Below are 14,617 nucleotides of genomic sequence, written 5' to 3' on the forward strand. Positions count from 1 at the left end.
CCCCATTACTAAAGAAATGCACTGTGTGCGGCAGGAAAAGCACCATAAAGCTAACCCTTTAGGACCCATTATTACAACATGCTGGGGGAAGACATTGAATTGCATACATTCAGCGCAACAACAGCAGAATGATGGGTGTGGGTGCATAAATGCGTGTGTAAGGAGTGTGTTTACTGTGCACTCTCCATCACAACATCCACTATTGAAATAGATAGTGACTTTTAAGTTAAAGGATAATCACTTTTTATTAAAGGAAAGCTCATACCCCAGAAGACCATGAATATTGTTTTTACATTTATCAGAAGATAAGGCAGGGGCAAGCAGAGTGGCCATTGTTGGAGTGGACAGTGTTGGAGTGGTTATTTGAGGCTTTAACTCTGATGCTTCAGCAAGGAGAGGCTTAAGTGAGAGAATGCGAAAAAGCCGTAGGTAATTTTTTCTCCAGTTTATTTATTGTTCCCTTCTTTACATTTACACAGTTAGAACAGCAGGGATGCCAGGCAGCATAGTTCAATGCTCCTATCATGGGATGGCAGGGAGACCTCCCATATCCCTTTCGACCTCACCTGCAAGAAGTTAAACAGCCAGTGCAGAGTATCCCGTGGCCATCCTCTCAACAACACTTTGAATGCTGTTGGGGGGTTGGGGGGTGGGGGGTGGTGTGACCCAGCAGAAGAAAGTGACTGTGGTCAGGCCTCTGGCACTGAGTCTGACTCTATGACTCAGAAGGGAAGGGGAGAAGAGGGGAGCAGTGGTGTTAGGGGATTTGTTAGTTAGGGGAACAGAAAGGAGGTTCTGTGAAGGAGAACAGGATTCCTGGATGGTATGTTGCCGCCCAGGACCCAGGGTCCAAAACGTCTTGGATCGAGTCTTCACCATGTAGTGGGATGTTAAGCATGGTCATGTAGCTACTAATGACATAGGTAGAAAGAGTGACGAGGTTTTGCAAAGTGAGTTCACTGAATTAGGTGCCAAGTTAAAGGACAGCACCTCCAGAGTTCTGGTATCAGGACTTCTACCCATGCCACATGCGAATAGGACCAGAAATAGGAAGATCATACTATTTAACATGTGGCTACGGAGTTGGTGTAGGAGGGAGGGCATCAGATTTTTGGATCATTGGGCTCTCTTCCAGGGAAGGTGAGACCTGTACAGAAGAGACTGTTTGCACCTCAACTGAACAGGGACTAATAACCTAGCGGGAAGGTTTGCTAGAGCTGCATAGAGGGGTTTAAACTAGAGCTGCAGAGGAATGGGAACCAGAGCACCAGAACAGTTAGTGGAGAGGTTGTGAAGACAGATGTTATTAAGACCTCAGACAAAGTCAGGAATCAAAAGGTTAGCAACACACATCAAAGTTGCTGGTGAACGCAGCAGGCCAGGCAGCATCTCTAGGAAGAGGTACGGTCGATGTTTCAGGCCGAGGCCCTTCGTCAGGACTAACTGAAGGAAGAGCTAGTAAGAGATTTGAAAGTGGGAGGGAGAGGGGGAGATCCGAAATGATAGGAGAAGACAGGAGGGGGAGGGATGGAGCCAAGAGCTGGACAATTGATTGGCAAAAGGGATATGAGAGGACCATGGGACAGGAGCCCCAGGGAGAGGGAAAGGGGGGAGGGGGGATGTGGAATTAAAATGTGTGGCCACTGGGAGATCCTGCTTTCTCTGGCAGACAGAGCGTAGGTGATCAGCAAAACGATCTCCCAGTCTGCGTCGGGTCTGGCCAATATATAAAAGGCCACATCGGGAGCACCGGACGCAGTATATCACCCCAGCCAACTCACAGGTGAAGTGTCGCCTCACCTGGAAGGACTGTCTGGGGCCCTGAATGGTGGTAGGGGAGGAAGTGTAAGGGCATGTGTAGCACTTGTTCCGCTTCATTCCCATTCTGATAACCTACGCTCTGTCCGCCGGAGAAAGCAGGATCTCCCAGTGGCCACACATTTTAATTCTACATTCCATTCCCATTCTGACATGTCTATCCACGGCCTCCTCTACTGTAAAGATGAAACCACACTCAGGTTGGAGGAACAACAACTTGTATTCCGTCTGGGTAGCCTCCAACCTGATGGCATGAACATTAACTTCTCTAACTTCCACTAATGCCCCACCTCCCCCTCGTACCCCATCTGTTATTTATTTATATACACACATTCTTTCTCTCTCTCTCCTTTTTCTCCCTCTGACTATACCCCTTGCCCATCCTCTGGGTCCCCCACCCCACCTTTTCCTTCTCTATGGGCCTCCTGTCCCATGATCCTCTCATATCCCTTTTGCCAATCACCTGTCCAGCTCTTGGCTCCATCCCTCCCCCTCCTGTCTTCTCCTATCATTTTGGTGTTCTGCTGTTGAAGAAAAGATCTAAGTTCCAAGAAATTATGGGTCGGTGAGCCTGACTTCAGTAGTGGTAAAGTTATTGGAAGGTATTCAAAAGGACCAGATATGAGTATTTGGAGAGACAGGGACTTGTTAGGGATTATAGCTTTTGCATGGTAGGCCATGTCTAACCAATCTTAAAAGAGTTTTTTGAGGAAGTTACCAGGAAAGTTTATGAAGGCAAGGCAGTGGATGTTGTCTACATGAACTTTAGCAAGGCATTGACAAGGCCCCACATGGGAGGTTGGTCAAAAAGATTTAGTCATTTAAGATGAGGTAGTAAATTAGATTAGACATTGGCTTCGTGGGAGAAGCCAGGGAGTGGTCGTAGATGGTTACCTCTCTGACTGAAGGCCTGTGACTAGTGGAATGCCGCAGGGGTCAGTACTGGATCCGTTGTTGTTTGTCATCAATGGTCTGGATGATAATGTGGTTAACTGGATCGTCAAATTTGCAGATGACACCAAGATTGCGGGTATAGTTTATAGTGAGGTAGACTATCAGAACTTGCAGTGAGATCTGGACCAGCTGGAAAAATGGTAGATGGAATTTAATGCAGACAAGTGTGAGGTGTTGCACTTTGGGAGGACCAACCAGGGTAGGTCTTACACAGTGAATGGCAGGGCACAAAGGAGTGTGGTAGAACAAAGGGATCTGGAATACAGGTTCATAATTCATTGAAAGTGGGGGCACAGGTAGATAGGGTCATAAAGAAAGCATTTTGCACATTGGCCTTCATAAACCAAAGTACCGAGCACAAGAGATGGGATGTTATGTTGAAGTTATACAGGACATTGGTAAGGCTTAATTTGGAGTATTGTGTGCAGTCTTGGTCACCTAACTACAGGAAAGATGTAATTAAGGTTGAAAGAGAAAATTTACAAGGATGTTGCCAGGACTGGATGATCTGAGTTATAAGGAAAGATTGAATAGGTTAGGACCTTATTCCTTGGAACGTAGAAGATTGGGGTGGGGGGGGGGAAGATTTGATAGAGGTATACAAAATTATGACCAGTATAAATCAGGTAAATGCAAGCAGGCTTTCTCCCCCACTGAGGTTGAGTAGGACTACAACTAGTGGTCGTGGGTTAAGGGTGAAGAATGAAATATTTAAGGGGAACATGATGGGAGACATCTTCACTCAGAGTCGTGAGAGTGTGGAATGAGCTGACAGCACAAGTGGTTCATGCGATCTCGATTTCATGCTTAAGAAAAGTTTGGTTAGGCACATGGATCATAGGCGTATGGAGGACGATGGTCTGGGTACAGGTCAATGGGACTAGGCAATTTAAATAGTTAGGCATTGAGTAGATGGGCCAAAGGGCCTGTTTTGTGCTCTACTTTTCTATAACTAAATCATTGAATCCTGGTTTACTTGGTGACAAACAGTATGGATATTAATAAATATTAATTCAATAATCTCTAAAATACTCTGTCATTAAAAACTACACTGAACCTTAATTGCTTCAATACTGCCTACTTGCCGCAGCACAAGACTTAAGTTTATCGTAGTTGTGCTAGCCAGCCAGAAGCTTAACCACACAAATATTTCACCAGTAGCCATACCAGAAGCAGCTGGAACACTCAATCTATAAATGCACTCTGAAGGAGAAAGGAATATTTGGAGCATGTATTCTATCATTTTATTTCAGAGTACTACTCCCAAGCAAGTCTACTGAAGTTTGAATTGGAGTTGAATTTGTAGGCAAAATATTAATAAAGCTGTGGATTTCCACATGTCCCAAAGTATGCTATAGTCAACAAAACATTTCTGAAGTCCTAGTTGTAATGTAAGAAATGGGAAGTACAGTTCCCTCTTAGCACCCTACATGTATTTTCTAGATGTTTTCTTTCCCACCACTCAAAAGTGCTGCTTGCTTACAGAAAGAAAACAACATCCAACCTCCAAATCATTGAAATTGAACACAAATTAATTGCCTCATATGACTTTCTGGTAATTCAATGCAGTAGCTGAATATGGATTTCTTGTGCAGTGGTATTTTTTAAAAACAAATTACGCATTTCCCTCACTCATCAATTCTCAACTCAGGTGTAACACATCTAATAGTTTGATAGTGATTAGTAAGAGCTCTTTTCCCGACCACCTATCTAATATGCTGTTTCATCAATAATTTTACCTCATACACTAAAGTGCACTACAAAATGATGATGCCAGAGAGGTAGCTGAGTGATTAATGGTTCAGAACCACCAACTGACAATTTAAGCACATCTCATTGTTAATTAAATTCAATAAACCTGGCAACTTGTCAGCTACCACTGGAAAATAGTTAACAAGAAAGCTGCCAGACTGTCAGAAAATTACAACTGGTTTATTAACATGATCAAAAGAACTGCCACCTCTTATGCCCATTTGCACCATTATATGGAGTGGCCTCAATGAATCTGAGACTAGTATCCTTTAGTGGGCACGTGGCCAAGTGGTTAAGGCATTCGACTAGCGATCTGAAAGGTCGTGAGTTCGAGCCCCAGCCGAGGCAGTGTATTGTGTCCTTGACACTAGTGCCAAGCTGTATCGGCCCTTGCCCTTCCCTTGGATAACACCGGTGTCATGGAGAGGGGAGACTTGCTGCGTGGGCAACTGCCGGTCTTCCATACAACCTTGCCCAGGCCAGCACCCTGGAGAGTGAAGACTTGCCAGGCGCAGATCCATGGTCTCGCAAGACTAACGGATGCCTTTAGTAACACACAAAATTCATTGAAAATGCTTGAAGCTGTTATTAAGGAAGAAATAGCAAAACATTTAGAAAGGAGTGGTTCTATTAGACAGATGCAGCATGGATTCAGAAAGGGCAGGTCTTGTTTGACAAACTTACTGGAGTTCTTTGAGGAAAAAATGAGTGCAGTAGATAGAGGGGAACAGGTGGGCGTCATATACTTGGATTTCCAGAAGGCATTCGATAAGGTGCCACACAAGAGACTTATAAGTAAGATATGGATGCATGGAGTCAGGAGGAAGTGTATTGGCATGGATAGTGGATTGGTTAACCGATGGAAGGCAGAGAGTTGGTAAAAATGGGTGTTTCTCCAGTTGGCAGTCAGTGGTGAGTGGGGTGCCACAGGGGTCAGTGCTGGGCCCACAGCTGTTTACAACTTAAATTGATGATTTGGAAGAGGGGACTGAGTGTAGCGTAGCAAAATTTGCTGATGACACTAAACTGAGTGGAAAAGCAAATTGTACAGAGGATGTGGAGAGTCTGCAGAGGGATATGGACAGGTTAAGTGAGTGGGCCAAGGTCTGGCAGATGGAATACAACGTTGGTAAATGCGAGATCATCCACTTTGGCAGGAATTATAGAAGACCAGATTACTTAAATGGTGAAAGATTACAGCATGCTGTTGTGCAGAGGGACTTGGGAGTGCTTGTGCATGAATCGCAAAAAGTTGGCTTGCAGGTGCAACAGATTTTTAAGGAGGCAAACACAATGTTAGCCTTCATTGCTAGAGGGATTGAATTCAAGAACAGGGAGGGTTATGCTGCAACTATGTACTGGTGAGGCCGCACCTGGAGTACTGTGTGCAGTTCTGGTCTCCATACTTGAGGAGGGATATACTGGCTTTGGAGGCAGTGCAGAGGAGGTTCACCAGCTTGATCCAGGGATGAAGGGATTAACCTATGGAGAGATTGTGTTGCCTGGGACTGTACTCTCCAGATTTCAGAAGAATGAGAGGGAATCTTATAGAAACATACAAATTTTGAAAGGGATAGCTAAGATAGAAGTAGGAAAGTTGCTTCCATTGGTAGGTGAGACTAGAACTAGAGGACATTGCCTCAAGATTCAGGGGAGAAGATTTAGGATGGAGATGAGGAGAAACTGTTTTTCCCAGAGAGTGGTGAATCTGTGGAATTCTCTTCCCAGGAAAGCAGTTGAGGCTTCTTCACTAAATGTATTTAAGAAACAGTTAGATAGGTTTTTATATAGTAGGGGAATTAAGGGTTATGGGGACAAGGTAGGTAGATGGAGCTGAGTTTATGGACAGATCAGCCATGATATTGAATGGTGGAGCAGGCTCAATGGGCCGGATGGCCTACTCCTGCTCCTATTTCTTATGATCTTATGTAAAATGCTGGAGGAACTCAGCAGGCTGGGAAGCATCCACGGAAAGAAATAAACAGTCAACATTTCAGGACAAGACACTTTGTATTCTTTAGTGCCACATTCCAATAGAATCAAACGAGTGTCAACTTTTGTTCCTAGACAGGATTTTGAATTCTAACTGCCAGATTTAAAATGCTTCTGTAAAATAAGCTACTTGTGGTCTTTCAATTGTGGTTGAGTAAAATTGTGAATTTCTCTTCATTTAGTAGTCCTTCAGTTTCAAACATTACTACAGGTTTGATAAATTACTACATTGTTATTTGTAAATTTAGTGAATTGAAAACTCAAATGGTTAATCAATTGAATAATTGTGTTTATCATCATTTGTGTGCTCACATTTGTACAAGAACAAATCAATTTTGGTTTGAACACATCCCATCTCATTCTTGGTGAAAATTTAGTCTTTGCATTCAAATTAGAATTACATTAATAATATATCTAGTAATATTTATTGTTCCTTTAAAATCCATTCTCAACAATTAATGTATTTAGTCAAGACCACTGTCATCTACTTCATTGGTTGTTGCAACAACATTAATTATTTAAGCATATGTTACAATAGAACTTAGTTTTTCCAAGACATTTGGATAGCATGAATGTAAGTACAATAAGATTGCTGTCATTTCAAAGTGACTAGTCAGACAACTCTGCACTACTGAGCTGTAGAATCCCATTCTCCAACAGCATGGGTTGGACAGACTATATATTTTGACATTCGCATACAGAGATCCAATGTATTTCCACCTGTACTTGCAACACTGTCAAAAGGAAATAGATGTTTCTTCTTAAATTGATTTGAAATATGTCAAAAATCTCCAGTCTGGCGTTTCCGTGTACGCAGCTCAAAGAGTCTGAGTTGGCAAGGGTGTGTGTGTGTGGAAGTTAAGAGATGTCTGTCTTTTTTCTGCCACCATATGTTTCCAATGTGGCTGATGAAGTGATGACTCCTGCTAATCCCAAGTGTGCAAAAGGAGCACAGTTTCCACACATTTATTTCTAATATCATGAAGAAAATCATCTAATTCAGAAAAGCAATTGTCTCAAGAATAAATCACTCTTTAACACTCAGATAAGAAAATTAAAGTGATTATTTTTATTTCAATTTTCTTGATAATTAACAGAGAACCAAGTCCAGCTGGCCTGCATGATACAGCAATACACAAGGGAATTTAATGCTCTAGTTATTGCAATCTTCATATTTCACATCTTTTTTTGCTTTTATGTGTTTCAATCCCACAGAAGAGGCTGCTGTACCATTTAAAGAATTGTGATTACAAAGTTCTGTTTCCATAATCAAGAATTGCATAGCAGGGGAACTACAGCAAACCCTAGACCCAGAGTTAGAGACTATCTCAATACCCTGCACTGATTAACCATAGGAGGGGGACTGGCAATCTATTATATTACCACAAAGGAAAAAAATCAAGACAATAAATTAATCCAGCTAAACAAAATTTTAATAATAATGAGGTTAATTTTGTTTAAAAAAATTCAAATGCAGAGTACCCACCATGGTTGAAGGAAAAGCTATTGGAATTACAAGGAAACCCACCACAGGTGGCATCAGATTACAGATACATGGCAATATTCACAGGACTCAAAACAGGCAACATTCATGAAAGGGAAAATCCTTCTGTCCTTTTTTTGTGCGCGTATGTAAAAGAGCAAAACTAAGCAACACAGAAATGCCAGTGCATTCTGTAAGGCACAATGTTCATGGCAACTGCAGAGTAAAAGAAAAAAAAACAGAAATCATACAAATACTAGACCTATACTGGACTGGCATATTACATACACTAATAGAAACTGATGCTATGTGTACCAATAATGAAGCTGGGATATTATGTACAGGGTACTGGCACGGTGTTACATGTATTGGTACTGTAATCAGTGTACATGCATCAGCACCAGTGCCAATATTGCACATTTCAAAACTGTTTACCAAATCTCAGGTCCCAGTCTGGTAGACTGAAACCTGGGACCACTAACAAAACCCATACTTGCCACAAAACTAAGTTATTTTAAAACTCACAAATCCTGCTCATTATTTGTTAATGAGCCTTCTGTACAATGCACCCACTCATCTTTTCCCTTTACTGTTGTGTGCTAGGTGATGAAAATGGATACCAGATTTTCAGCAAGAAACAAAGACATTACAAGGAACAGACTGTTCTGTGGAATGGTCACCAGAATTAATGTTTCACGTGATTATTATACAAAAACTATTATTTTTTTTAAACTACACTATTGAAATTGCAGCCAGAGCAAATGCTAACACATTGTGTTCATTGATACCAAGACAGAAATGGCATGGAGCGTCAGCTTAAATTGCATGCATCTGTACAGTACAGAAACTATCCTGCCATAATGTTTAAACTGTAGGATAATCATGAGTATATTTGAGTACATCTACTGTACAAACCAGCGAGTCAAAATCTTACAAACCATCCCATGCACAATGGAACAATATTTAGTGCATTATATATACACTTTATTTTCACATTACCTGCCAGTGAAATTTTACAATTGTGAAGTTTAAGTAACGTTACACATAGGAATGAAAATATCTCATTCATCTAAACAGATGCTTCAAGATCCATGTACAGTCCAAATAATAAATGTCACTAAAACTGCAAAACAGAGGGATTCTTCACTGGTTTCATGTGCACACTTTTTTTTTAAAATGACAGCCAAATTATTATTTAATTGCACATCCGTTCAGTATTTCTGCATGCACATCAGAATGATGCTGAGTAATACATGATTGGGTGTGTTTTATTCATGAGAAGGATCAAGAAGCACTGTCGTATGCAGCAGCCCTGTGAAATAGGTGTTTCCCACTGATCAAATGAATACAGCAATGTACCAGTGCAGACTCTTCTTCCTTTTTAAGGTAGGTGTATTCAAACAGTTATATGAATCATAAGATATATTATATATGTAAAATATGGCTCTTGTGCTATGCCAATTAACAATGTTTTGTTGCATACACTGACAATGGGTTTAACTTCAAATTCTACTGTTTAACCTACAAGTTAGACAAAGGTTAAACACATTGTTTATTGTATACAGTTGGCCCTCCTTATCCGCGGGTTCTGCATGCACAGATTCAACTAACCGCCGATTGGGAAAACCCGGAAGTTCTCTCTCCAGCACTCGTTCGAGCATTTTTTCTTGTCATTATTCCCTAAACAATACAGTATAACTACTTACATAGTATTAGGTATTATAAATAATCTAGAGATGATTTAAAGTACACAGGAGGATGTGCATAGGTTAAATGCAAATACTACGCCATTTTATATAATGGACTTGAGCATCCGCGTTTTTTGGTATCCGCGGGGGATTGGTTCCAGGACAAGGAGGGCCAACTGTATAATACTATAGAATTTTCAGAACTGCTCTTTATGCAGTTTTTTTTTTTGGGGGGGGGTCACAGTTTTACCATGGAAACAATAAACTAGTAGCCATTTGCAGACAAGGTATTTCAGCATTGTTTTTACTGCATTATCAGTGTTCAGTAAAACAAACTGAATGACTCAGTCAAGTGGGAATATAATGCCTTATCAACATTAACTGACTCAAAAAATGTTGATTAAAATATTTAAAAACAAAATAAATCAACAATCAGTTGGTACAGTTCTATATATCCTATACCTCTTTTATATAAGCTACAATCTTGAACTACAAATTTCACAACAGATCAGTGATATTAAGTCTGTTTCTGAATCCAATTCTGAATAACAGTTGAATTGAAAAATGCAAACTGTTCCACACATTGCACAGTATCTCTGACAGTTTCAAATTTAACCATGTCCATGTAATGCAAAGAGGTGGGTGGTGGTGGTGGTGGTGGCAGGACTGGAAGAGAATGCTTATGGAAGAAATTATTTTTCCTATCATTAGAGATTTAGACTCACTGGTAATGTAGCACTATGCATGAAATCTATAAGAGAAAAGTGTACAAAGTTCCCAGGAAAAGCTTGAAAGAGCCACATTACAAACACACAAAAAAACACCAAATTCAAAGTGCTTTGGCCAGAAGTGATATCTCAAAAAAAAATGCACAGTGCATTTCAGTGCTCGTACCTAGCACACACCAGAACATCACTGAGGTCCAGATGGACACCTTTCATACTCAGTATGTGCCTGGGTAATGACTCACTCAGGCACAATACTAGATCATGAGCAATGCTGCTCCACTTTGAAGGCAAAACATTAACTGTGGAAAAATTATGCAATCAAAATCAGCCAGTCATCCGGGAAATAGTGTCTTCCATTAACCCCACCATATCTAATTCACAAATTCTGTACAACTTACAAGGAAAGAATAACAATGATTACTATAGCTCCCGTATGTGAAGCGTAAATACATAATAATAAATCTGGTACTGACGGCATGACACGTATAAGGCAAGGACCAGATAGATATCAAAGTAATTTTTTTTTAATTTTATTTATTTTTTTTTTAAATGCGTGGGAATTTTAGTCTAAACCAACCGGTCTATATTTACCCAATAGTGTTCCATGTCTCTACCACTCTACCAGAAGTCCAAGGATAAAATTAAATGAATGCTAAAGATTCAGTTTAATCTCTGAATAAAGACCAAAACAAATTATTCTGTGTGTTTCAATTTGATTTATAGTGTAACTCAGACATGTCATTCTTGGATCGCTGGTAGCTGTAAACATCTAATAACCCATCAACTTAAATAATCATCTCATTCCAGTCAATGTTCCATTAGCTCAGCCCAATTGCAATGAGAACTGCTGGAGCCGAAAGATGTGACCGTCAAAAATGAACCTTGGAAATCTCAGATTAGAATGCATGCTCTAAGCAGATCTGGAGATTTTGCCTCAATGTAGTGAAGTAGATAAGGATCTTGAGCTGCACACCAAGAAAAGAAAGGAAGCTAAAGCATCAGTCTTCCAACAGGGGACGCAGGAAACAACAAAACCCAGATGACAGATCACCTTGCAACGGGTGGCAGAGGTGGTGCCCCTCGAACAACTGCAAGAAATGGAAACAAAAATGTGTCATAATTTGCCCTTCCCCAATTAAAAATTTTCCTGTCCTCTCTGATTCTATCCTTTTCCATGATAATGCTAAAGGCCAGGGAGCGGTGGTCACTGTCCCCCAGATGCTCACCCACTAAGAGATCTGTGACCTGACCCAGTCCATTACCTAGTACTAGATCTAGTATGGCATTCCCCCTAGTCGGCCTGTCCACAAACTGTGACAGGAATCCGTCCTGGACACACTTAAACTCTGCCCCATCTAAACCCTTGAAACTAATCAGGTGCCAATCAATATTAGGGAAGTTAAAGTCACCCATGATAACAACCCTGTTATTTTTGCACCTTTCCAAAATCTGCCTCCCAATCTGCTCCTCTGTATCTCTGCTGCTACCAGGGGGCCTATAGAATACCCCCAGTAGAGTAACTGCTCCCTTCCTGTTCCTGACTTCCACCCATACTGATTCAAAAGAGGATCCTGCTACATTACTGACCCTTTCTGTTGCTGTAATAGTATCCCTAACCAGTAATGCCACCCCTCCTCCCCTTTTTCCACCCTCTCCATCCCTTTTAAAGCACTGAAATCCAGGAATATTAAGAATCCATTCCTGCCCTGGTGCCAACCAAGTCTCTGTAGTGGCCACTACAACATAATTCCATGTATGTATCCAAGCTCTCAGTTCATCACCTTTGTTCCTGATGCTTCTTGCATTGAGGTACACACATTTCAGCCCTTCTACCTTACTGTCTTTACACCGTTTATTCTGCTTCTCTTTCCTCAAAGCCTCTCCATATGTCAGATCTAGCTTTACTCCATGCACTTCTTTCACTGCTCTATCGCTCCGGGTCCCATCCCCCTGCAAATTAGTTTAAACCCTCCCAAACCATGCTAGCAAACTTACCTGCAAGGATATTGCTCCCCCTCGAGTTCAGGTGCAACCCATCCAATCTGTACAGGTCCCACCTTCCCCAGAAGAGATCCCAATGATCCAAAAATCTGAAACCCTGCTCCCTGCACCAACTCCTCAGTCAAGTATTCAACTGCCATCTCCTCCAATTCTTACCATCACTGTCACGTAGCACTGGCAGCAATCCTGAGAACACCACCCTTGAGGTCCTGTTCTTCAGCCTTCTGCCTAGTTCCCGAAACTCACACTTCAGGACCTCATCCCTCTTCCTGCCTATGTCGTTGGTCCCAACATGTATCACGACTTCTGGTTGCTTTCCCTCTCGTACCAGAATGTCGTGCACCCGGTCAGAGACATCCCAGACCCTGGCACCCGGGAGACAACAAACCATGCGGGTGTCCTTCTCACGTCCACAAAATCTCCTGTCTGCTCCCCTGACTATAGAGTCTCCAATGACGACAGCTCTCCTCTTCTCCGTCCCACCCTTCTGCACCAGCGGGTCAGACTCAGTGCTGGAGGCCCTGCCACCATGGCTCACACCTGGTTGGTCGTCCCCACCAACAGTATCCAGGACGGTAAACTTATTATTCAGGGGAACGGCTACAGGGGTGCTCTGCGCTACCTGTCTGCTCACCTTCGCTTTCCCCCCTCTGACTGTTACCCAATGACCTGCTTCCGACAGCCTAGGTGTGACTACCTCCCTGTAGCTCTCATCTATGACTGCCTCATTCTCCTTATGAGTCGAAGGTCATCCAGCTGCTGCTCCAGATTCCTTACATGGTCTTCCAGATCACCCAGCCATATGTACTTCTGGCAAATGTGACTCTGCGGGAGAGGGGCGTTCCCCCAAGACTGCCACATCTCACATGAGAGGCACGTCACTGTCTCAGGAGGCACTGTAAAGACTAACTGCGAGCAAGCTTGTCCTCCGCCTCTTCTCGTCGAAGCCTCTCGAGTCAAAGCCTCAAAGCTCCACTCTTTCACTGGCCCACTCACTCACTGGCCGCTTTCCACAGCTCTCCTCTGCTTGTAACTTTTTTCTTCCCCATTTGTAGCTTTCTCAGTTCTGACAAATGATCATTGATCTATAACATTAACTCTTTCCATCTCCATAGGTGCTGCCCATACTCCCTTTGGCTCACTTTAATGACATTGATCTGAGGGGTGCTCAGTACTCATGTAAAACAGGAATCCTTGCATATTGATTAAACACAAGTTGGAGCAACTCACCTCTGTTCATCTTACTTGGGTATGTTTTTTGGAAATGCCGATACTCCTCTGGTGCAGGAAAATCTTCAATCGGGTGAAAGCAGTATTTTGATTCAAAGTCATCTAGAAAAGAAACGTTTTGTTTTAAGAACTATGAGCTATCATGATCTGAAATGTCAAGATTTTCTCCCTCACTGATGCTGCTCAATTTGCTGAGTGCTTCCAGCATTTCATGCTTTTGCTTGGGTTAGTACTAGCCTGGGTAAATGAAAATTATCCTGTTGAAAAGCTAGGGAACTGATCAATATTCAGTATCATTAACTCTTCAGCTCCAATCAGATTATAAAGTTGTGTGGACAAGAAGAGCATTGAACTCATCCTAGCCTGCCTAGTCTTAACTGCAGGAACCAGTTAAATTAACAGTCGTTTGCTATTGCCAAACCTTTGTTAAAGTACAGAAATGGTTAAAAGCAGAGGAAAAGTGATTCAGTTTTCATACTGAACAGTAGCATAGTGGTTAGTGCAACACTTCCAGAGGCAGTGATCGGTGTTCATTTCCCACAAATATCCACAAGGAGGTTGCAAGTTCTTCCTCTGTGTGGGTTCTTTCGTGCTGTGAACTCCTTCCACAGTGATGCAACCAGTTAGCATGCTCTTAATGGTACATCTGTAGAAACCTGATGGTCTTTAGTGACATACCCAATCTCCTAATGAAGTATACCAACTGGAGTTCCTTGCTCATGATTACATCAACATGTTGGATCCAGGAACTTTAAGCTGCTCACCCTTTCTACTGTTGACCCATTGATGAGGACTGGTGTGTTCTCTCTACTTCCTGAAGTCTTCAATCAATTCCTCGTTCTTACTGATGTTGAGTGCAAGGTTGTTGTTGCAACACCACTCAACTAACTGATCTACCTGATTCCTATATGCCTCCTTGCCGCCATCTGAGATTCTTCCAATAGTTGTGTTATCTGCAAACTTATATATGC

General features: G+C 42.0%; 1 protein-coding gene across 4 annotated transcripts in view; it reads right to left on the bottom strand.

The window, feature by feature from the left end:
* Window positions 1–7,556: 7,556 nt before the first annotated feature.
* wipf2b (WAS/WASL interacting protein family, member 2b) overlaps window positions 7,557–14,617 on the bottom strand; it is a 70,976-nt gene continuing 63,915 nt past the window's right edge. For all 4 annotated transcript variants that reach the window (XM_063037639.1, XM_063037637.1, XM_063037638.1 and 1 more), the window contains exons 7-8: window positions 13,647–13,748; window positions 7,557–11,503 (exon numbers count right to left, since the gene is read on the bottom strand). In XM_063037639.1, coding sequence (XP_062893709.1) covers window positions 11,463–11,503; window positions 13,647–13,748 — 143 coding nt within the window. In that variant the 3' untranslated portion in view covers window positions 7,557–11,462. The remainder of the gene's footprint in view (window positions 11,504–13,646; window positions 13,749–14,617) is intronic.

The sequence above is a fragment of the Mobula hypostoma genome, chromosome X1 (genome assembly GCF_963921235.1).
Source record: "Mobula hypostoma chromosome X1, sMobHyp1.1, whole genome shotgun sequence".
Lineage (NCBI taxonomy): Eukaryota > Metazoa > Chordata > Chondrichthyes > Myliobatiformes > Myliobatidae > Mobula > Mobula hypostoma.